This window comes from Hemitrygon akajei, chromosome 26 (assembly GCF_048418815.1).
Source record: "Hemitrygon akajei chromosome 26, sHemAka1.3, whole genome shotgun sequence".
Classification (NCBI taxonomy): Eukaryota; Metazoa; Chordata; class Chondrichthyes; order Myliobatiformes; family Dasyatidae; genus Hemitrygon; species Hemitrygon akajei.
Window position 1 is genome coordinate 32,478,162 of NC_133149.1, and position 25,115 is coordinate 32,503,276.

General features: G+C 39.4%; 1 protein-coding gene across 2 annotated transcripts in view; it reads right to left on the reverse strand.

Annotated features, from left to right (window-relative positions):
* Window positions 1-4,971: 4,971 nt before the first annotated feature.
* igsf9bb (immunoglobulin superfamily, member 9Bb) overlaps window positions 4,972-25,115 on the reverse strand; it is a 711,231-nt gene continuing 691,087 nt past the window's right edge. For both annotated transcript variants that reach the window (XM_073029796.1, XM_073029795.1), the window contains exons 19-20: window positions 24,703-24,824; window positions 4,972-7,058 (exon numbers count right to left, since the gene is read on the reverse strand). In XM_073029796.1, the coding sequence (XP_072885897.1) occupies window positions 6,829-7,058; window positions 24,703-24,824 (352 nt within the window). In that variant the 3' untranslated portion in view covers window positions 4,972-6,828. The remainder of the gene's footprint in view (window positions 7,059-24,702; window positions 24,825-25,115) is intronic.

The following is a 25,115-nucleotide window of genomic DNA, read 5'->3' on the forward strand; positions in this document are numbered from 1 at the left end:
ACAACACTTTGACAAAGGTCTTGTTTGATATAAGAGATGAGATGGAAGACATGTAGGGTTACTCAAAAAAGGAACCAAGTGAGAAACTTTCAACACAAGCTTTGCTTTTGTTTTATTTTCTTCGATAACTTTCTTTTAATAATGGAAAGCAAAGAGTACTGATTATTCAATGTCCTTAACACAATTCATGTTAAAACAAAGGGAGTACTGAAATATTTTAACAAACAAAATTCAATTGCTTTCTTTTCTGTATAGTTATTTGATGATGATATGATTATATCCAGTGTAATTAATCTTGTAGTTGAAGTATCCAGTAAAGGGAAAAGTGACCCCTAAAATGTCATGATATCCTGTATGAAGGTGGTTAGATCTAAGTGGTTGGCGAGTAACAAAAATAACTTTAGCGTTCTCGTTTTTGTTTAATAGAAATAAGCTTTGGGCAATAATCTTAAGAAGATCCAATCCACAATGACAATTTTACTTTCAGTTGGTGTTGAAAATATACATGGTATCACACTCTAACACTTCTCCTTTAAAGAAAAACATATCTTACGTCTTCCTCGTGATTGCTCACTAATAAAATCATGGGGATCAAATGCTTATTATGAAAAAACTTGTCATGAGTTATGATTTTTTTCTTCTTTAATATTCTTTCTAGAAAAATGGCATGAAATTGCATGAATTGAAAATATAAAATTAAGAAGAACAGTAAGAGGAGATCCAATAAAATCAAAGACCATAGGTCAAATAATATTCTACAGAACGCTTTCTTGGATTTCTAGTCTGGATGTACCTTAACCTGTGGATTAGGCAAGGATTTTTTGAGAGTGTGGAGTGAAATTATTGAGGAAATCATGCAGTCCAGGGCACTGGAGAATAATGCAGCAGTGTGATAAATAAGTAATGGCTAGAGATTCTGCTTAAACACGTCTTGACAGATGATGTGGTGTCAACATAAGTTGAGGTTGAGGATGGTGAAAGCATTATTTTTTAAAGATTTTCTCGAAAGGAAGAGTGCACCAAACAAGCAATGTTCTACAAATCATAAAGATCTATAAAAGGATCATGATATCATTCTTCAAACTACATTGACAGGATATGGGTATTGTTGTCTAACACAGCATTTATTCACTTGAAAAACTGAATAATTGTTAAGGGGCCATTCAGGCTTTTGGAAGAGTAGAAAACCCCCCCACTTGCATGCTCCCTTTGAAATCACACACTGTCCTGACTTGGACATACTGTATATTGCTGGTCTTTCACCCTGACTGAGTCTAAATCCTGGAACTTCCTCCTCAACAATTCTGTGGGAGACAGAAAAAAATTAAAGGTGTCCTTTCACTTGTTAACTATCCAAAGCTAATCACATTCTAAAGAAATGGAAATCCACCTGTAAAATGTGAGCTGGAAATTTCAGGGCTAGAAATGGCATTTGGCAGTATTTTAATGATTTTAAAAGCTAGCAGACTGTTGCCTCCTTGAGGGGAGTTAGGGATGGGTAATCAATACCGCTCTTGCCAGCGACATTCAGTTCCAAGTGCATGTATAAAACAAAATAAGCCAAATGTATTGATGCAGATACGGCACTCAAGGTGAAAGGCAGTGGCAGTGCAATTACTCAAGACAAGTATGATGTTCTCTTGAGAGGTTATCCCCTTACTGGTGAAGGCCTGTGTGTGACTCTGTTTAACATGGGGGGCTGATGCATGGGCAGCCACCACACAGTCCTTGACAGATTGGGGACCGGGTCCAGTGGCATGCAGTGCAAGACGACTGGGGCAGTATAAGTGACCTGGAGGCTGTAATCTCATTTGAACTAAAACGCTGGTGCGGATACTCAAACAGATTAATAAAGAAACAGAAAAGAACTATTGTGCACTGAGAATAATCATGACTCTAACCACACTCAGTCTTCCTGTAGAGCAAATAAGACAGTATCATATAAACTTGTCATAATCACAGCTGAAATAGAAAACTGGAAGCTCTGGTCTAAGTTTTCTATCAATACTTCAATGGCAGGCTTAGTGATAAAATTATGACTTGGTGGTACTTTCCATAATTACCAACCACATATGTCGGACAACATCAGTGGTGATGCATTCAGGTGTAAATGAATTCTTAACTACAATCATTATTCTGAAAATTTAATTTTACACGCAGAGTTTTATTCCTTCAGAGTAGTTAGTGTTGGAGATAAAGAAAAATCTCCACCTCTGTACACTTGGTCTGGAGGAAAGTCTGATGGAACCATTTATCATAGGAAAATTGGAGTTCTGAAATTAGCAAAAAAAAAGAGCCCATGAAAATGGACAGTAGAAGAGGTGCTAGGAAAAGGAACCATTTGGCTGGAGACAGAATTGACTGAAGCAGTGATTAAAAGAGGTGAATTTAGTGTTCAATTTGTTTTTGGAAAAATCCTTCCTGTGAAAACAATGGTGGGATCATTTAATGTACAGAACTCATAACCAGTGCTGTCACACCAACACTATTTGAATTTCTCGTTATCCACGCTACTTTTCATATTTCTCAGGTATTACTATTAACTCCTCATTTTATTCTGGGAATGTTATTATTTAACATAACATACATAACAACAAAGACCCTTTGCACCTCGGACATTCTCTCTTCTAGGCAGGAGACAGAAAAGACTGAAAGCACATACCACCAGGCTCAAGGACAGCTTCTATCCCACTGTTGCAAAACTATTGAACGGTCCCCTTGATAAGATTGACACTTGACCTCGACCGAGTCATGGCCTTGCATTTTGTCTGCCCGTGCTGCACTTTCTCTGTAATTGTAACACTTTATTCTGTATCCTGTTATTGCTTTTCCCTTGTACGACCTTGATATATTGATGTGATGAAATAATCTGTATGGATGGTGTACAGAACAGTTTTATTGCTGTGCCTCTACAATAAACCAACTTATCAGTTTTGTATTAGTCCATCCTATTCTGTTGCCTTTATATGTAGCACTCTATAGCCTTGTAACTGTCTAACAAGTCATTGTGCGAATCTGATGAGATAAAGCCTATTCTGTCCGATGTCCTGTGTAAATGATGAAAAGGAGACAAGCCAGGGCACTATGATATAGAGAGCAAGCTGTTGCCCATGTAGCTGGCTCCCCCTCTCCATACAGCTGATGAATCCAAAGGAATGGCAGAGACCGACACACTTTAATATCAGATGTCAAAATATCACCAGAGTCGTCTGACATTAATAGGGGAACAGGCATAAGCTATCTAGCTCCTGTAGCCTACTGACTGTTCAGTTAGACCTATCTCACTTCATTTTACCCAGGGCTGCTCTTTCCTTACTAGCAAAAAACTTTTGTTAATAAGAAAAGAACTAACTTGTGTAAAAGGAAATTCCAATTGACCATCTACAACCTCTTTGGAACTGAGTTCCATAATTCTACTGTTCTTTGTAAGGGAAAGTGCATTGTTCTTTCAATCCAAAATGATCTATAATTCTAATATCCCCATGCAAGGAAATAATTTCCCCGCAGCTACTTTACTGAATCCCTTAACCTTGTTAATGACTTTGATTAGACTGATTTGTTGACTTTGAAATTGTATAACACATAATGATACCAAGGCTTTAAGGATGACATTATCAGAAGAGGATGCATAAAGCTGAGAGTTAATCTGATCCAGGTATGAGCAGTGCTTATCACTACAACTTTACTCAGTACGTGTACATGATAAATATTTTTTTCTTTTCAGAACTCCCCCATTTATGCAAACATGCCATTGGCATGTTGAATGAGAAATGCCAAGCTACTTTGAAAAAGAAATCCCCAAATTTCATTCCCTACGTCTCACATCAACAAATACATCCCAAAGCTCTACCATGCAGCAGATTTGCTCTGCTAAACAACTACTTTAATATCCTACTGTTTAGTTTCTTTATATATTTTCCTGACTAATTTCACTTTCATTTTCCTCTACATTTCTTCAAAGCACTGTATATTTGACTTTCAAGCTGCATGCATCATTAATAAAGCAACTGTAAAAATGTCTCTGTACAGATTTCTGCTACAAAGGGATAATGTTACTATCCAATATTTTTTGAGGCAGATGTCACATTAATTACATCGAACTATAAATATATCTCTCATATTTATAACTTCAGTACTTTTTCTGAATAAACATTTTTTTTCTTAAAAATGTTTTCATACCAAGCCGAAAAGAATTTAAATTCAGAGGAGGATGTCATTATACAAGTACATTTGCCCTTAACTTTCACACTGGTTACATCTGAAAGTTAAGAGAGAAAGCTCTTGTCGCTCAGTTAAAATTATTCAATTATTTCTTTAAAAAATACTGCAGAATGTCATGTGTGGGATAATCTCACAGGCCAGCATTCATTAACAAGTATTTTACTCATACCATACGCATTGATGTTAAAGAAATCTCAGATTAAAATATTTTTAGTGCAATGGCAGTGTGAACCAATGGGAATGTGGAAGTCATACTCCACACAAATATAAATCATTGCAGGCTGATTAATGGATATCCCACTTGAGACATTGCATTCCAGCAGACCTTTGACAAAATGGCCCAACTCAATAAACTCATAAACTTTCAATTTATGGTGATATGGATGGATGCCAATGCCTCCTGCAGAATTATTAGGACATTTTTTCACTATTAATGTGTTTTTGTAAGAACTCAATTGTTAACAGAACATTATTATATTGAACACCCAAGCAGCATTTTATTGGCCAATGTAAGGGTTTTGATATAATATTAAATTGCAAGTAGGATTTTTTTTTTCTTCTGTCAATTATTGACTGTTGTTTCTGGATCTCACCTAAATGATTTCACATTTTATTAGTTTACTGCACAGTTAGTCCACACAAAGAAATACTGCAATCTGGAAAGAAAAGAAAACTAATTACAAAGAGGGACAGGTTGCAGCCTTGGGGTGGGGGGGGGGGGGTGGGACAGGGGAACTATTCCAGTGTACTGTTATTATCCATTAACAAGTCTTGCACATTAATAGAATCGATAGAACAAATGGAAGAAATAAATTTTAGCTGTTGCAATATTATTTCATATCAATCACTCCTCCTCTCTTCACTTTACCTAAAAAAATAGAGAAGAGCTAAATCTGAAAATTTACTTTTTGATTGCTAGTTTATTAAATGCAAGATTTATTGTGACAATGAGAATATTCTATTGACAGTTTATTAATGCATATCAGAATACTAGGGTAAGGTTACTTTTGCAATATCCACTGCTTATGAAAAATGTAATACTTAATTAGTTTTGAATCTGCAATATTCAGAGGTTCACCCTGACAATTTTGATTTTGGAATTTTCAATCAACCTCCTTGATAAAAAATCCACTTGATCCTCTTAAAAGCAAGTAATCCAAACACACAATTAGATTATGGTTCTCATATAAACAGGCACTGATAACAACAAGATGTTAGCTGATTTAATAAAAACTGAACGTAAGTAATCACATTTGTTACCAGTTCTTTGTAGTTGGACATCATACCAAAGAATGCCAAGAGTGATCTCCATATATAGCAATATAGGTCACAGGATTAACGAAGGAATTTTCTGTCCCAGTAACTTCATGGGTAGAAACCTGCTTTATTGCCATTTTTATAATGTAAAAATTGTTACAGGACATTGGAAGTACAGGAGGAGTGGAAGGAATGAATTAATCCACTGATGATTATTTGACTTGGGCAACGAACACCCCTGGTGAACCCTCAAATATGATGTTAAGGATACTGATTTCAGCATTGAAAACATAATGGGTTAATTCACGACTAAATGCAGGCTTTCAAATTGAAAACTCAAAGGAAGAATTAAAAACAATGATTGTCAGTCCTATCAGTGTTGCAACAGTTTTAAAATAATCTTGAGCAAGGTGAATACATTATTTCCTCCTCTTGCTTACGTGCATTTAGTAGAATGCAGTTCTATAGCATTGACAGGTGAATTTCTCATAATTGTTATAGACTTCTTAAATCCAGTTTGTCTCATTCACTGAATATACAATTATGAAAATTGTGATGTTGCGCTAAAGAGAAAACCTTAAAACTTAAAAAAGCCACCTTATGCAGCCTTTAACATTTTTTATGTCCTCTGCATTTTTAAAATATATTTTCATGAACTGAATCTTAGGTCCTTCCAATAGTATTACGAGAATATTAACAAGTGACAGCAGGCTTGTACCATTCAGCATTAAATTTCCATCATAGATTTTCCTTGCTGAAGTAGCTTTACTGTTTGGATGTGCTGTATATAAGTTCAGCACCTGAACGATGCCATCTTAAATGGTGGATTGAGATGGAACATATGCATCTATTAGAAACTATGACATCGTAAAGCAGCAAGATCTGGAGAAACATACATACCATTTCACATCAATGATTGACTTTATGACATCATGCCATCAATGACTGACTTGTTACACTGATACTATGAAGTCATCTCAGAGGGGATAGGATATTGATGGGCAGATAAATGTTCTCCATTTAGATGTGTATTTATATTCTCGTCATAAAATTATTACAAACTACATGTTTCTTCACAGCAATTTCTTCAAGCACTTAAACTAAGTAGGTTGGTAAATAAAAATATTGCCACCCTTTACGTAGACCTTTGAAGGGATAGGTATATATATGAATACGGTGCTGAAACTTTGAACTGTGGCATAGGTAGCTAAGAAAATAGCACTGTAATGTTGCTGTTTCCATAAGGCTAACTTCTACCACGGGGTCTGTACTTAACTTCTCTGACCAGAGAAACACATTTTGTACATTGATTCACAAATCTTGTCAAATATTTTGTTAAACTAATAACTATTACTTAAGCAGGGTTGTCTGCCCATGGTGTTCTTCATGATCCACCTTCCCCAGAATGGCCACTTCATCCTCAGGCTGGTGTCTGTACTTGTGAAACTCTTCCTTCATGGCAGAAAAATAAGCATAAGGGTCCTGACGGGAGTGTCTCTTCTTCTTTTGGAGGTAGAGAATGCCTTGGGGCTGGAGATCCTGAGATTCACCGGGCTGCTGGACCTGTGAGATTGGAAAACCTGACCAAAAAGAGAAAGCATTTAATTAGTGATAACTATAACTAGTCAATGCTCTTGGGTTTTGATTAGCCTTAACGATTGAAGGAAAGGAATTAACATTTGATCTCTTCGTAGAGTATTATTCATAACTACATAGGGGCAGATTTTAAAAAGTACATCTGCAGCACTATATATTATTTTGTGGAAAACACAACTCCTTTACTCATACCCGGAGCAAAAACTGGTCAAAATCATGTTCAGCTGCTTCATTATAAATTTTAGTTAATGAATTTCATTTCATAAGGGTCAAAGACTTCTAGAGCACCATAGTCACTCTGATCTTTCTGCCCATCTACACTATTCTGCTTGTGCTAGGCCTATATCCTTCCATGCTTTGCCAAGATAAGTCCCTAAGTAAAAATAGTAATTCTACCTGATTCCTCAGGTAATATGTTCTCCATATTGATCATTCTGTGAAAAGAAATCTGTCTGCAAATCCCCTTTGCAATTCTTAGCCTTCATCTCTAGCTTTTGATGAAAAAAGAAAGCAGTTATCGACCCTATTTTGCTCATTATGAAGACTAAACACATTTGCAAGATAATATTAGAAATACAAATAAAAACATAAATGCTGGCCTACTGCTATTAAAAAACTGGAAAACAAGAATTAAGTTTTAGAAACACCAATAACCATTCAGTATCTTTGGGGTTTGACAAAGGTATGAGTTAACACTTTATATTGGTAAAAAGAGAATTAAGATACCTTAATTTTGTCTTTCAGCATTTGTTGTCATTAGTTTAGCTTTCCTACACATTTTATTTCAGCCCAGAAGCTATGTCTGTTTTTAACCTTGGGCAAATATAATTCTGTATTGCCCACTAGGAAGGAAGGTATGACAATTGTTCAGGGTAACCAATGTATCATAATTCAACTTGCCCCACAGCACTCTCTTCTAAAACCACTAGAGAGAAACACTGATCCTCTATTTAGCAGTTCCCTACAGCAGCCTGGTAGCAGAGAGAACTCTCCAGCATATTATGACAGTGGATTAATCAAATCACTTGTGACATTTTAAAGATCTAGCAGGTGGCAAGACTGAGGATGGGGAATCAATATTACAAGACGACCAGAGCAACATTGATCTTTGCATACAAACTTGATTCTGTTTGATTTAATGCACCAGCACCTGCCTCATAACTACTTTTGAGAATAACTTACAGCACAAGGACACTGGATGCATTCATTCCATAAGACCATAAGTCATTGGAGGAGAATTAAGCCATTCAGCCCATCAAGTCTGCTTCACCATTCCATCATGGCTGATTTATTATCTCTCTGAACCCCATTCTTCTGCTTTCTCCCTTTGACGTCTGATTAATCAAAAACCTATTAACCTCTGCCTTAAATATACCCAATTCATTGCCTGTGAATTCCACATGCTCACCATCTACTGGCTAGAGAAATTTTTCTTCATCTCAATCTCTTCCATATATGAGCACCAGGAAGACAATGTTCCTCTATGAAGCTGTTCTTGCTGCATAACACTGGGCCCTGATGATAATGATCCACAGTGCAATCCTGGAATATGTGAACCACTTTCCCTATTTCAGGAGTCACCCCTAAGAGAAAGCAGGCATTGATCATGGAAATCTCAAGAACTTCCAGTGTGGCCTCTCAGCTTTCCATAGACTGAGATTAAGTGTGCTTGATAACCAAAGTTTCAAGTTGGGCACAAAGCTCATTCACGTACCTTCACCTTCCTGCACACTGAATTTCCAACCAACACTGAGCTCCTCAAAGCGTTGGAAAAGTGCCATCAATTGCCTCTGCAATATCTACATGCCTTGACACTGACATTGGATGATGTCCAATGTCAGTGTCCTCTCCCAGACTATCATCCCACTATCAAAGCTTTGATCATGCTCAAACAGCTCTGATGGGTGGGTTACCTTGCCTGTGTAGTCGAGGGATCTCAAGATCACTAGATCGATAGACCATTGTAGATTGTGAGATATTGATTGTAGAAAAAGAAAGACAAACGGTAGATACAGCTTAATCTGAGCAAGTGTGAGGTGTTGACCTTTGGGTATCAAATGTAAAGGGAGTGCAGGTCCCTTAACAGCATTGACATACAGAAGGATATTGGGGTCCAAGCCCCATAGCTCCTTGAAAGTCAACAGGTTGATGAAGAAGGCAAATGGCATGCTTATCTTTATTATTCGAGACATCAAGTTCAAGAGTCGGGAAGTTATGTTGCAGCTTTATAAAACTCTGTTTAGGCCACAGCTACATTCAGTTCTCATCACCCCATTAATAGGAAGAATGTCGAGAGTTTGTAGAGGGTGCAGAATAGTTTATTGGGATGCTACCTAGATTAGAGGTTAGACAAACTAGGGTTGCTTTTTCTGCAGTGGCGGAGGCTGAGGCGAGACCTGCTTGAAATTTATAAAATTACGAGAGACATAGATAGAATACTCAAATCTCTTCTTTTCCCAGGATTGAAATGTTTAATACTTGACGGCATGAATTTAAGATGAGAGGAGGGAAGTTCAAAGGAGATATGAAGACAATAGACAATAGGTGCAGAAGTAGACCATATGGCCCTTCGAGCCTGCATCGCCATTTTGAGATCATGGCTGATCATCTACTGTCAATACCCGGTTCCTGCCTTGTCCCCATATCCCTTGATTCCCCTATCCATAAGATACCTATCTAGCTCCTTCTTGAAAGCATCCAGAGAATTGGCCTCCACTACCTTCCGAGGCAGTGCATTCCAGAGGCAGTGAGTTACTTATATATAAAGAGTGGTGGGCACCAGGAATCTGCTGCCGGGGCAATGGTAATGATATATGATAGAGTCAGTAAAGAGGCTCTTACATGGGCTTGTGAATGTGGTGAACTACGTATACCTGTCTGGACACACCCCCCCTGCTGACTGCTCCTGTGGCTCCTCCCACTGACCGTGGCTCCTCCCACAGACCCCGGTATAAAGGCGATTGGGGCCTGAGCCCTGCCCTCAGTCTCCAGGATGTAGTATGGTGGTCAATTGCTGCTTGTTCTTTCTTCCAGCCAATGAAAGCCTATATCTCGCCTCACGTCTCGGAGAGTTATTGATGGTGCATCAGTGAATATGCAGAGAATGGAGGGATATAGAGCAGAAGGGATTAGTGTAAGTAGAGGACATTGGTTTAATTATTTTGGCATAACACTGTGTGCCAAAGAGCTTGTTCATGTGTTGCAATGTTCCATGTATGTCTGACACCAGACTCTGAAAGCAAGCATTTTATCCGAGTACCATCACTGCAAGAGGCTTCCAGGAGAACAGAGAGTCTGTGCCACAAGGACATCCTCCAAAAATATCCTCTTGAAAGAGTAACCACCTCAGACCTGCGACCAGTCAAAGTAGATAAGAAATGGAAAGGCATTGAGCAGCTGAAGTCTCCAGGACGAGCGAATATGGAGATGATGCACGTACAGCAGAAGGGGCACACTATGTCCTTACACTGCCTACCATCCAACCCATCAAACATAATCCCTTCCACCTTTGGGAAGGCTCATGGATCTCGTATAGAACCAATCAATCTCCTCAGAAACCATTGAACTGGAATGGAATCGATTCTTCCTCAATCCTGAAAGACTGAGGAAAAAAAAGACATAGATTTGGAGGACAGTGATTCAGAGGCTTTGGAAAGTGACAGTGAAAGAATTTGAGATTCCTTTATGGGATGAAAGGGTTTTGCAGTGGTTTATATCCCTCCTAAATGACACCAAATATTTACCCATGAAGGACTTAGTTGTACCTTCAGTCAAAATCTTGATTGACATTTGGGAACCCACCCAACTATCTGGTGTTGGACTCTTTCTTCATTACGCTTTTCAAATCAAGTTTGCCTTTATCAGGGACAATCCCACCAAATAGCCTGAAATGCGGTAAGGTTTTTCTTCACAGCTAAAGGGGCTGGGCTTGAGGCAGATATGAAGAGAAAGAGATCCTATCCCATTCTCTGGCTTTTGCTGTCACCTACTGCTTCCCACAAACCAGTCCTGAGTAGAGACCATTTGCCTTCATTGGTCCAGTTTCACGCATGGTTAGATGATTAGTTGGTTTCTAGTAATCCACAGACACTCAGTTTCCTTCTGTGTTATTATGTGTGTGCATAATGAGGAACTTCAGTCAGTGGTCAATGCTGGCGGTTCACCTGGAACTGGAAGCTTTGACGGCAAGCTGGTCGCACGCGCTCAATCTTAAACAATGGTTCAGTAATAAAATGTTTACCTACACCAAGTTTGCCTTTATTAAGAACAAACATAACACCTTCCTTTTCTTTTAGTTTGTTCTGCAGAACTAAGAGTGCCTTGGACTCAGTGGTTTGTGTTAATTTAGTCCTGCTGCAGTGAGTCAGGCTTAGTTTTTAGTTGCTTCAAGATGAGGGGAACCCAGCCCAAGGTGCAAGAAAACTTGGCAGCACCAACACAGATTTAAAGATGTTAATAATATGATAATTATATGCTCCATTTATCAGTCTGTGTTAACACTTGGCTGCACTGCTCAGATAACTCAGCATGAACACAACCACTTCTCAGTGCTAAACTGAACCAGAGACTGTGTCACACTGAGCTGCAGGCCTCCCATCATTCAGTTGTCCAGCAGCACCACTGTTAACGTTGGCTAGATTGCCAGGACTTGCGGCTGCCTGCCAACCCAAAAGACCTAGATATTCCAGCTTCCATTTGAATTCAGCACAAGGTGATGAGCTGGCATCTGGGGAGAGGGGAAGGTTGGTGGTTTGCAATCGCTCTGCCTATCCACATTCTATCCTGCAACATCGTTGAATTTCCAATATCTATCATTATAAATGCTAATCTATGAATTGACAATCTCGCCCAGATACATTGAGTGCTATTGACTTTCTGCCACAGTGCTCAGTGATGATGAATATCCAACTATAGTAATTCCATATCAGGAAGTACAGATACCAATTGATGGATTTACTGGTAGCTCATACTTCTTCTGAATACTACATACTGACTAAGATCCCAGATGCAAGTCCCAAAATTTGCAGATTAGATATTTGCATTCACACGCAGGTATACAAGGGTACTTGTATTCAGTTGCCACTGAATGTATAGTTAGGTAGATCCATTTTCTTTGCTTAGAATACTCCTAGTTACTTTTTCACACTATAGAATGATACAGAAAAGTCACTTTATTACAAGTTTGGTTGTAATGAATAAGTTGCCCATATCACTAAGCACCAAATTAAGTCATTGGTTGATGAAAGTACAAAACTCAATAGGAAAAAATAAGAATTAGGAAAAGACAATGCATTTGTCAAGCTTTGGCAATTTAGTTCAAATCAGTTTAATGAAAATCTCATGAAAATTAAAGAACAGTGCAAATGGAATTGTAAATGGAAATAGATCACAAGTTTCAATCTACCTAAATGATAATCAAGTTAATAGACTGAAATTGTTTATTTGCAGTCATGGTGTTTGATTAACAACTTGTGTTGTGATTTGAAATCTGAATCCCGAGTTTGAAGTGAGCTGTTTTGCATTTGCAATTTCTAAAAATCTGGAAATATGGAAATTTTGTTTCTGAAAGGGAGTTTCAACAAATCTGCAAGGATAAAACAATCTCATGATTATTGCACATACCTTATTTTCTACACTTGAGTTGCATCACAAATTGCAAAAAGGGCAGTGATATATATGTTATGATCTTGGCCTGCAAAACATTATCGCTTAACCCAGTGTTTCCCAACCTTTTTTAACTCAACGCCTCTCTAAAGCACCTTCATACTTGCCAAAGCCCCTCTTAGGCACAATGCACTTTCTGGCACCCCCACAATGTAAAAACATGTCTATTATATACTAACATGAGAAAAATTATTCTGCTTTATTCTGCTGTACAGCAGCTTCAATATCAATGTGATCCTTAAGCTTGATGGCTTTTAGCAAAAGTTGAAATATCAGGTTCTAAGTTGTGACAACAAAAGCCTTAAGTCCCCCTGTGTAACAATGTCCAAGCAGTTTCTGTTTTTTGTGAGTATGTGGTTCACTGCACTGAAGCCTCTTTCAACAAGGTTGAAGCAAGGAAACATAATGAGGAGGAGTTTGGTTCTTCTCCAAAGACTAGGAAACTTCATATGACAGTATAGCCATGTACCACAAAAGCCGACAATTTTGAAAAGCGTTTCGGTTCTTCATCATTCTAAGCTTCAATAATTTCTTCTTGCAAGCTCTCTTCCTGTTCTTCCATCTTGTAAAGAAGTGGGGTAACTACCCAGTCTGGAATTTCCAGATCGTACAAATCCTTGAATTGATTCTGAAAATCCTTCTTCAGTGACTACAGGTTTAAGCAGCACTCTTGCAAATCACCGTCTGTGAAAGAGAGTGCCATACTTTCCATGCAGGGAAACTGCGAGAACATTCTTCTCCAAATGTTTTGCTTATATATTTCCAATTTTCTGATGAAAATTGACACTGCACTTTATGCCTGGATTAAATTGAAATTCTCACCCTGCAGTTTCATATTTAAAGAGTTCACTTTCTCATACAGATTGGCTAGGTATGTCACATCTCCACGTAGAAGTTCAATCGTGTTTCCCAAGCTCTTGTCGATGTTGAGCAAAAATTCAACTACAGTGTCAAAAAGATCAAAGAAATATTTTAAGCAGCAGCCTTTTGACAGCCAACACACTTGTTAAAGTGTGAACAAGCAAATGTTCAAACTCTTCATTGTTATCTTGGCGTAACTGATCAAATATTCTGCTATTTAATGGATGTGCTTTAAATTTGTTGATAGCAGGTATTACAAGAGTCATGCTTGAAAAGAGACACTGGCTGAGGTTTTTGGCTGCGAGGTATTAATGTTGAATTACACAATGGATTGCAAACAGACTTTGAATTTCATTTTTCATAAATGCCACTAAACCAGAATGGTGACCTGTCATATATGGTGCTCAATCTGTTGCACAAGAAATCATTATCCTAATCAGAATACCCAATATGTTCCTAATCCTCAATATACAATGTCTATAAAAAGTATTATCCCACCCCCCCCCCCCCCGAGGATTTCATGTTTAATTGTCTTACAGCATTGAATCACAGTGGATTTAAATCGGCAACATGAGTGAATCTGCAGGTGCTGGAAATAAATAAAAACACAAAATGCTGGCAGAACTCAGCAGGCCAGACAGCATCTATGGGAGGAGGTAATAACGACGTTTCGGGCCGAAACCCTTCATCAGGAGGCTTTTTTTTGACACTGATCAACAGAAAAAGACCCTTTTATGTCAAAGTGAAAACAGATCTCCACAAAGTGATCTAAATTAATTACAAATATAAAACACAAGATAATTGATTGAATAAGTATTCACACACTACAAGTCAGCGTTTTGTAGATGCATCTTTGGCAGCAATTATAGCCTTGAATCTGTGTGGATAGGTCTCTATCAGCTTTGCATATCTGGGTACTGCAATAATTATGCAATCAATTATTTTGTGTTTTGTATTTGTAATTAATTTAGATCACTTTGTAGTGATCTGTTATCACTTTGACACAAGAGTCTTTTTCTGTTGATCAGTGTCAAAAAGCTAAATTAAATCCACTGTGATTCAATGCTGTAAAACAATAAAACATGAAAACTTCAGGGGGGGGGTGAATACTTTTTATAGGCACTGTACGTTTTGAGCTCATCATAGATTGATTCTCTGTTGACATTTGCTTTTAACTTTTTACAAAAGAGAATCTCTTCATAAACGTTTCCATTTTTGATAAACCGTACATAGGACATAGCAATGCCTCATTGTCTCACACAGTTGACTCATTCAATTGTATCCCAAATTCTGTTTTTTGTAGCTCTGTGCATAGTTGATACTCAATGTCTTCACTCACCTCGTCAATACGACAAGCTACTGAGATATTACTCAGAGGAATTGATTTTAAAATGCTGGCATCCATTGAGAACTGTGGTGAGGACTTCTGATACAGCAGGCATTACTAATCTTTCACCAATTGTATGAGATTTTCCACACTTTGCTATCATTTTGGAAATGTTATAAGAAGCAATGAGACCACTATCAAGGTCATTTTTACCCTTCTTGGCAAATGACTCAGGTGTGCAATGCTTTTCAAATGCTTCTTTCATCTTCTGAAATTGAGTAATGCCGTAAGTAGTCTTTCAGGGTGTCCTTTACAGAAGTGTTCCTGCAATCTTGATGGTTTCATGGCTTCATTAGACAGTACAGTATTACAAGAAAAACACATGGGGCATCGCTGATCTGACAGGAATGGAATAAAACCATACTCCTGGTATGGAACATTGTATTGATGCACTTTCTGTAGCTTCTGTTTTTTAACAGGATTAGAATTCAAGGCTTCCCCACCTTCAGACTCACAGAGATCGTGACATACGTATTTATCCATCATTAATATAGCTAAATTAAATAAAAAATAACACAAACTGGGAATGCCAATTGGATGTTGATAATGGCAGCAAGTTGACATGGTTGATCAGGTCTCACAACTCAAGATAGAATGCCAATTACCACCTCCCCCCCCCCCCCCTCAAGAATACTGAACGTATCCCAACAACTCCTATTTCACCTAATGCCCCCTTAGGACATGTAACCACCCCCTTTGGAATCGCTGGCTTAACCTTTCCTCAGATAGATATCATTCTATGGTAACATGAATTTATTTTTTCTGCTAAACCATCCACAAATCTAATTATCGTTACCTGCAAATAAGCGACTTAGCCAGCGATGTTAGAAGGATACATAATTAACTAAGTAATTTCTAACTTATATTCTGGGACCGATTAATTACACTTTTTATGATTACTAAAGTTACATAAACTTTTAGTGGAACTATTTGAAGGCTTGATATTCAGATAGAAGTGTCTCTAGAAAAGGTTCAGAGAATTCTGAATATAAAGGCATGACATTTATAGATGTCCTGACTAGAATCAGTCAAGTTAGCCTAGATGGGGGCAATTGAAATTTCTTTTTAATGGTGGTTACAGCTCACAGATTTGCAGTATCCCAAGTAGATTCTCACTGATCCATGAGACAAGGTGACTTGGATCTCTATATCAGTTGCATATACTCAATATGAAACGTGGCAAATACACAAAGATGAACTATCCTGGCAGTGTAGGAACACTAGAATCTATTTCAGGGACAACAGAGGAGTTCTATACAGTCTTTAACAACTATGTCAGAGTAGTTGACTTTGGACACAACACATGTCAGCAGGATGCAATTTCATGGCATGTAAGCCTTGTGAAGACACTGATAGGCAGAAGCATGTATAATGAGTTAAAAACCAAACCTGCACAGTATTCCACATTGCACAGATCTGCAGTATGAAATATGTTTCTTTCCATTGCATTTTGTTGCACTGTCAGTTGACCATGTCAAATCCATCTTGAAATTAATCCAGTTAATCCAGTCACATAATAGGTTTAAAGAAAAAAAGTCAAAGCCAACATTTAAAATGATTTAAGAGCAGTTTTGTAAACCATATTTTGTCATTTTTCCTTTCATATAAAAGTACCCTGACTTTGTTTTTTTGGAATCCACTCCAGGATCACTGTTACTTGTCAGCCTGAGAACTTGATGGGTCATTACACGGTTCTGAGATTTCTACAACAAGAAGGTACTTAGCTTGAAGTCTGTTCTAATCTCCATCCAGGATACAACTGATATAGGCTTTGGATTTAGGACGTTTAGAGTTTTCTTGATGGCCAATATCCAGCGACTTTACTGGAAGCCAGTAACCATTGCTGTCAGATCACATTAAATTCACCAGAATAATAACATGGAGATCTATAAAAGAGAGACTAGGAGTATTTCTACTGGACCAGAAGAACCTAAGTATAAATTAAATTGATAATTGTCAAATTATTAGCAATTGTAGAAGGGAAGACTATCTTTACTTTCTGGGGATATGTAAAGATTGGTTCTTGATTTTAAGCAATACAGACAAAATGCTGGAGAAACTCAGCAGATCAGGCAACATCTATGGAAATGAAAAAACAGTCGACGTTTTGGGCTGAGACCTTTCCCTCAGGACTGGAAAGGGACAGGGTAGACACCAAATTAGGAGGGAGGAGAAGGAGGAGAGCTTGAAGGTGATAGGTGAATCCAGGTGGGTGGGAAAAGTAAAGGGCTGAAGAGGAAGGAATCTGATAGGAGAGGAGAGTGGACTATAGGAAAAAGGGAAGGAGGAGGGGAACCGGGGGAAGTGATAGGCAGGTGAGAAGAGGTAAGAGGCCAGAGTGGGGAATAGAAGAAAAAGGGAGGGGGGAGGGAAATTTATTTTCATGCCATCAGGATGGAGGAATATAAGATATTGCTCCTCCACCCTGAGAGTGGCCTCATCTTGGCACAAGAGGAGACCATCGACCTACATGTCAGAATGAGAATGGGAATCAGAATTAAAATGTTTGGCCCATGGGAATAGAGCAGAGGTGCTTCACGAAGCAGTCCCCCAACTTACGACAGGTCTCACCAATGTTAAGGAGGCCACGTTGGACCACCAGATACAATAGAGGACCCCAGCAGGTGAAGTGTTGCCTCACCTGGAAAGACTGCTTGGGGCCCTGAATGGAGTTGAGGGAGGAGGTGAATAGGCAGATGTATCACTTAGGCCACTTGCAGGGATAAGTGCCAGGAGGGAGATTAGTGGGGAGGGATGAATGAACAAGGGAATTATCGAGGGAGAAATCCTGCGGAAAGCAAAGACTGAAAGGTAAAGATGTGTTTGTTAGTAGGATCCCTTTGGAGACGCTGGAATTTGTGGAGCATGAGTTGGATGTGGAGGCTCACAGGGTAGTAGGTTAGAACAAGAAGACCTCTATGACTGTTAAGGTGGCGGGAAGATGGGGTGACTGCATACGTCCTGAAAATGGAGGAGATGGAATGAGGGCAGCATCAATGGTGGAGAGAGGAAAACTTGTTCTTTGAAGAAGGAGGACATTTCTGATGCCCTGGAAAGGAAAGCCTCATCTTGAGAAGAGATGTGGTAGAGATGAAGGAACTGAGAAAAGGGAATAGTATTCTTGCAAGGGACAGGGTGGGAAGAGGTATAGTCAAGGTAACCGTGAGAATTGGTAGGTTTATAAAAGATGTTAGTCAACAGCTTGTCTCTAGAGATGGAGAGAGAGATTGAGAAAGGGGATGGAGGTGTCAGAAATGGACCAAGTGGATTTAAGGGCAGGGTGGAATTTGAAGGCAAAGTTGATGAAATTAACAAGCTCAGCATGAGTGAATGAAGCAGCACCAATGCAGTCAATGTAGCGGAGGAAGAGATGGGGAGTGTTGCTGGGAAAGGATCGGAAGATGGAATGTTCTATGTAGCCAATGGAAAGGCAGGCAGAGCTCGGCCCCTTGAGAATGCCCATGGCTACACCTCATGACTGGAGAAAGTGGAAGGAGATGAAGGAGAAATTGTTGAGGGTGAGGACTAGTTCTGCCAGGTGGAGGAGGGTGGTGGTAGAGGGGGACTGGTTGCTTCCTTTATTGAGTCAGAAGCAGAGAGCTTTAAGGCCTTCTTGATGAGCGATAAAAATGTCATCCGTGGTGAAGCTGAGGCGGTCAGGGCCAGGGAATTCAAAGTTAATGAGGAGATTGAGAGCGTGAGAAGTGCCGAGGATGTAGGTGAGCAGGGTCTGAACCGGGGGGGTAGAATCAAGTCAAGGTATGAGGATTCGAGTTCAGTGGTGCAGGATCAGTTAGAGACAATAGGCCTACCCTGACAGTCAGGTTTGTGGATCTTGGGTAGAGAGCATTTCGGGGTATTGATTTAATATTCCCATAAAGAAAGAGTTTTGGAGAAGTCATATTACAATCTTTGTTGAAAATAGAATAGTCGAGGAGGAACAATTACTATTTTGAAAAGCAGACATGTATACAAATGAGAGAAAAAGAGTAAAAATAAAAACTGTGGGATGAAATTTTTGTGCTGAAGAACTGGCAGAGACAAATGTGTGGTGTTTGTATTCATTTTAGATTTCTGGGATAATAGGTGAACACAAGATTATAGATAACTGATGCCCAGATCGTCAAATCATCTCTTGTTGTTTATTTATATCAATGAAAATAGTCACTGAGTTAAGAAATAATGGACTATCATTAATTGTGGAGACAAAATATTTGTATGAAATGTTTTCTTTTAAATTCATTTACAGATGTGAGTGACTGGCAAGGCTAGTATTCATTGCTTTGAACTGAATGGCTTGCTGGACTAATGCAGAGAGCAGTTAAGAATCCCCTCATCGCTGAGGATCCTGGAGTCAAATTTTGGCAGGGTCAGGAACAGATTGCAGGTTTCCTTTCTGGAAAGATGAGTCAAACAGGCTTTTACGATGATACAGCAGTTTCTGATATTGGCAGTAGTCTTTTTAATCTGGATTTCAGCCAGTAATTGGCATCAGATTCCTGATCTATGATGGAGGGATTTGGTTTGCATCACTAGTCAATACCAATGGATTTCTGGTCTTGAAATACAAGACTTACGTTATCAGCTTTACCACTTTCTTGTTCATGCCATTTGAAAAGTATGATATCAGAGAGGCCAACGTCAAAATTCCAGTCAAAATGGCACCAAGCTGTGATGTCTGTCAAAGTCATAGCTTGGACCTGGCTGCTTTTTATATTCGCAGGGACGGTTTAATGGGCAGCCAGGGAGTTAGGGGACAGGTTAGGGTTTAGGAATGGGGAGGAAAGGGGCCTAAAGGAAGAGTTGGGGAAGGAACTGGAGTCCACGTCCGAGTGCTCTGCAGGAGGAGGCCAGTGATCCTCATGGACAGATATCAGGTCAGTAGGTACCATGGATGAAGACCAGTGATCCCCATGGTCAATGACTGAGATTAGTAGGCTTGATGATTCCCCCAGGTTGACAAGTTCCCCTAAATCAGTGAATCCAAAGGTCAGAGTTCATGTCGGTAGCATCCACAAGGGCCAGCGACACCCCCTTCAAGGTCAGTAAGTCCCAGGGTTAGAGGTCCACGTGAGTCCAGAGCTTGAAGCCCAGTATTCATAGTCCCATTTTCGCCAAGTCCTAGGGTTGATACTGACGGTCGAAGGTTGAAGTTGGCAAGTCTGGAAGTCAAAGCCTGATGGTCTCTGGGTCAGTGTGTCTGGAAGTCGGAGGGCCAGTGTCTGTGAGTCTACAAGTCTGGGCTAGGGTCTGGAGGCCGGAGGCCTGGAGGTGGCCTGTCCTGGGGTTGGAGGCCAGTGTGTGTGAGTGGGTGGATGGGAGGGAGAAAGGGGGGTTGTTTTGCTGTTGTTTTGTTTTGTTACCGTTGTATTGTTATTGTTGCTTGTATTGTTCTATCGAACATGGTGAGCATGCTATGCTGGCGTCAGAATGTGTGGCAACACTTGTGGCTGCCCGCAGCACATCCTTAGGTTGTGTTGCTATGTTTTGAAACACATATAATAAAATTGATTCTGACTTCTGGATGTCTATTCATTTTCTGGGAGCAGCCTGTATTGGCCAGGATGTACTGTGCTTTATTAAACATGCTCCTAATACCAGACTAACGGGGAAGTTGCACATTTTTAATGCATGATTCAGACAGACAGATAACTAGGAGTTTGAAAACAGAGGAAAAGTTTGTTTTCTAAACGACCTGTTGATTGCAGCATGTATATCAGTTCAGGAGGTAGTTTATTGGCAGAGGGAAGGATGGATGACTTTTTGACTTTCTGTGTCCAGACAGAAAGTTGATAACAATTTGCTATTCAGTCAAGTGTTAACTGAAAGACCTTGTAATTCTCAGAACCTAGATCCCCAGCAGTACAATTAGAACAGATAGATCATTCTGGTCTGATAAGGAGGAAAGTGGACATTAGGCAGGGTTTTGAGCTGGACAGCTTTCACTGACCTGAGGAGAAGCAGGGCTGATGCACCACATTGAATTAGTCACCTATCAGCAGATACCAGACAAGAGAAAAAATAAAAAGTGAAGGCACTTCCAGCTATTCTGTCTGCTTGAATCCAGTTAACTATTTGTATGTTAAGTAGCACTTCTGCTTAAAATAAGTGAATTGCTTCCATCTGACAAGACTGAAACCAAAATCAACCTGAAGGTATTGATCGCTTAAAATCCAGAAAATTCTTGCTCATATCATGCTGCAACACATTAGATATTGAACGTGTTTTTACAAAGTATAAACAGACGTGATGTTGGGTTGATTTTCACCTGCGGCAGTTGCTGCAAAATCTTTTCCTGTACTGTTAGGAATATTGCGGGGATCAGTCAGATCAGAGAACTCCACTCTCAGTCCTACCACTGTAAACCGTGACGCATGCTTACTCGTTCAGAGTTAGACACGTGTCTGCCCTCAGCATTCACACTTGTGCAGCCATTCTCTCTTCTCCCTTCTCCAAGAAGATACAAACACCTGAAAGGACAACCAAAGGACAACTTCTACCCCTTTGTTACAAGAATGCTAAATGGTTCCCCAGTACGATAAGACGGCTTCTTCACCTCACAGTGTACCTTGGTATGTCCTTGTACCTTATTGTTTACTTACACTGCACTTTCTCTGTAGCTGTTACACTTTATTCTGCTTTGTGTTATTACTTTGCCTTGTTCTCCCTCAATGCACAGCGTAATGATTTGATCTGTATAAATAGTGCAAGTCAAGCTTTTCACTGTATCTCAGTTATGTGACAAGCATAAACTAATTCTAATTCCAATATCGCAAATTTCACATGCAAGTAAAAAGCTCTTTGAATTGACACAAAATTTGTAGTACAGTCTGAGACTAAAGTCTTAGCTGAGCCACAGGTTGTTAACTGTAGGAAATGGTCCATAACTAAAGTGGACATATTCACTTATTACAAATAAACTTTTCTCGGGCTTTCATCTGGGCACGGGTATCGGTTTTAACCGACGTTTCAATGACGAACTCTGCCATCTTCAGCATGGATGATGCCTGGGCATGTCTAGTCTGGTATCATTTATATCCCTGTGGTCCATTCCTCCTGATTGGTTAGTCCTAATCCAATCAGGTACTTCCTCTATAAGGGGAACAACTATGAACAAACAGATGGAATGGCCATGGGATCACCCTTGTTGCTGGCTATTGCTGATTTCTATGTGGAGGACTTTGAGGAGAGGGCTCTGAGTTCATTGCCCTTAAGCCCCAAATGCCTTTTCAGATACGTTGATGACACCTTCATAGTGTGGCCTCATGAACTCCAGGCATTCCAACAGTTCCATGGCCATCTGAACAGCATTTTATGATGGAGATGGAGAAGAATGGTTGCCTCCCATTCCTGGACTTTCTAATATGATGGAAACTGAACGGTAGCCTCGGACATGGTATCTATCAGAAATCCATTCACACTGACTTATCCTTCAGCAAAAACAGCCACCATCACGCCTCCCAACAAAGAGCGGTTCTTTCTACTTTGATTAACTGTGCAAAAACTATTTCAGACCCAGAGAGACTCCCCAAGGAAATAGATGATTACGCATGATGTTACTACAGAATGGCTACAAGGTGAAGGAAATCAATCGGGCCCTTAAAAGAGCCGATGGAAAAACCAGGGAACTTAACAATGAGGAGGAACCTGTCGCTACCACCTGCCTTCCCTATTTTTCCAAGGTTTCTGGAAGGATCGCCAGGATCTTGGAGAAATACCGGATTAATACCATCCACAAACCCATAAGGAAGCTCAAATCATAGCTTATGCAGGTCAAAGATGACCTGGGACTCAGGTCGGTTGGCGTTTACAGGATTCCCTGTGAATGTGGAGCAGCATATATTGGCCATGGTAGCAGGACACATGGTGGATACCTGCATCAAGGAGCACAGGAGGTGTATCCACTGGGGTCACCCAGAGAAATAATTGGTAGCAGAACACTGCATTTGCAATGGCCATAGGATTGACTTTGACGGCACAAACCAACTGTGCCATGCCAATGGCTTTTGGGACCGCCTGATGAAGAAAGCTATTGAAATAAAACTGGAGGAAAAGAATTTTAACGAAGATGAAGGTCTTGCTCTAAGTAAGAACTGGAATTTGTTTGTAAAGAAGGTGGGACAGCGGAAACCTGATTGGATGTGGACTAACCAATCATGAGCGATGGACGACGGGGGTATAAATACCACTAAAGTAGACATGCCCAGATGTTATCCCTGATGAAGATGCAGAGTTTGTCATTGACACGTCGGTTAAAATCGATACCTGTACCCGGCTGGAAGCCTGAGAAGAGTTCATTCATCATATACACCGGGAAAGCACTAAATCCTTTTTTATATTCACTTATTTTCTTTCAACGCATATTTTTTTAAGGGCTACTAATTGTCTTACCAAAATCTTTAGCAAAGAGAGCAGAAAGAGAACAAGGAAAAGCATTCAGCAAAAATGTTTCATTTATGTAATAAAACATTTTCTGAGATACGGGAGTTGCTGCTTTGTTGGATGTCAGCTCTGTCCAAAGTCACAGCAAAAGGGAGATAACTTATGGTTGAGACCTACTATCGTTTCATCATGCAAGAGTACAAAACAGGGTAGAACCCACCAAGATCAGGTAAATTAATAGAGAGTTTGAAAGAGCAATGTTTCCTGGGAAGACCACATCAAGGATTTATTTATTTGTAAGAAAATAGAGGACATTAAGGCTCCTCCTGACCTTACAAAAATCAGTAACATGTTTTCCTAAGCACACTGCAGTGCCCCTTTCGTTCTGTGCCAAGCATCGAAGGTCTGGAATTGCCTGGCCATCCTATAGATGTTAAAAAAATAACAACCATGGGTTAACTGCCAATCCTTTCCAAAGCATTTGAATGTAGTAGTCTTTCCCACATCTGTGTCCATCTTTTTTTTAAACGCCACTTACAAATTTCTTATCTTCTTATGATATTGGAACCTAAGTGTTGTGACAAAAATTAATACTGGCTTCTCATTCTTATGGAACTACCTGCATCCTTTGAGATTGATGACACCTCTCCAGCATGTCCATCAGGTGAAGATCTGGCTCAATTTGTATCTAACCAGCTGAGCCAGAGAATCTCCAGGAATGACTTCTCCTCGCTTCATTACCTCAGTTGCTCCCAGGAATTCAAGGGCACCCCTTATCTCTCACGTACTGGATAAGTTATCTAAAAATTCTATATCACTTACCATATGTATGTTGACAACATAATCATCACCTCTCCTGACTGTTTACTGTCTCATTTTTAACTTCCTGGCTGGGTCAATAGAAATTTCCTGCAACTAATTGTTGGGAAACCGCAGCTGTTCCCTTCAATTCTTGCCATTAAATTTTTTCTTTTTCCATCAATTTTAATTTTGCCACTAAATTTAAGGTTGCCATGGTAATTAATATAAGAACCACTAAAATCTATGAAAGACAGTTTTATTGATGATATGTACAGCTGAAATATTTGCAAGGCAGTTATCAGCTTTCTCCTTAAAATGCAGATTTAAGCATTAAACATTAAAGCATTAATTGATGTTGTTATTGGGTTATAGTGTCAGGTGAAAGATTGCTATGTAAATGGTCAAAATGCTCCAATATAAAGTATACATTTAACATATCTCTGAAGAAAAACTTTTGGAAAATATGAAAGGGTTTCATTCCTAATCAAAGTTATTTAATGTTCAATTCTAGTTCTGTTTGTCACATCACTCACTGTTTTTTCGGCGTGGTTTCGAAGGGGGCTGGGTTGCCTTTTTGGGCTTTCTCACACGTTGATATTTCAGTCTTTCGAAGCTCTCAGGTACAGCAGCCGCACCATGTGTATCTGAAGGCCTCCTGCAAAACCAAGAGAAACAGAAAAGGGGATGGGGAAAAGTTCAACCTTAACAGTTAGTCTGAGTGGCAATTATTCATCATTACTGAACAACAACTTGCTGTAGTAAAACATCTGCTTATTATAATGTTAACTGTAGTGCCCGAACCAAAATTCAACCATTTGTTTGGACAGACCAGATCTAAGATATTTTAAATAGTTTTGTATTTGACTCACATTGCCTGAATGCGTCTAAGTTTTTAAAAAAAAATGTTATTATTTTATATTTCCTAGTCTCTGCATTCCCTTGGGCC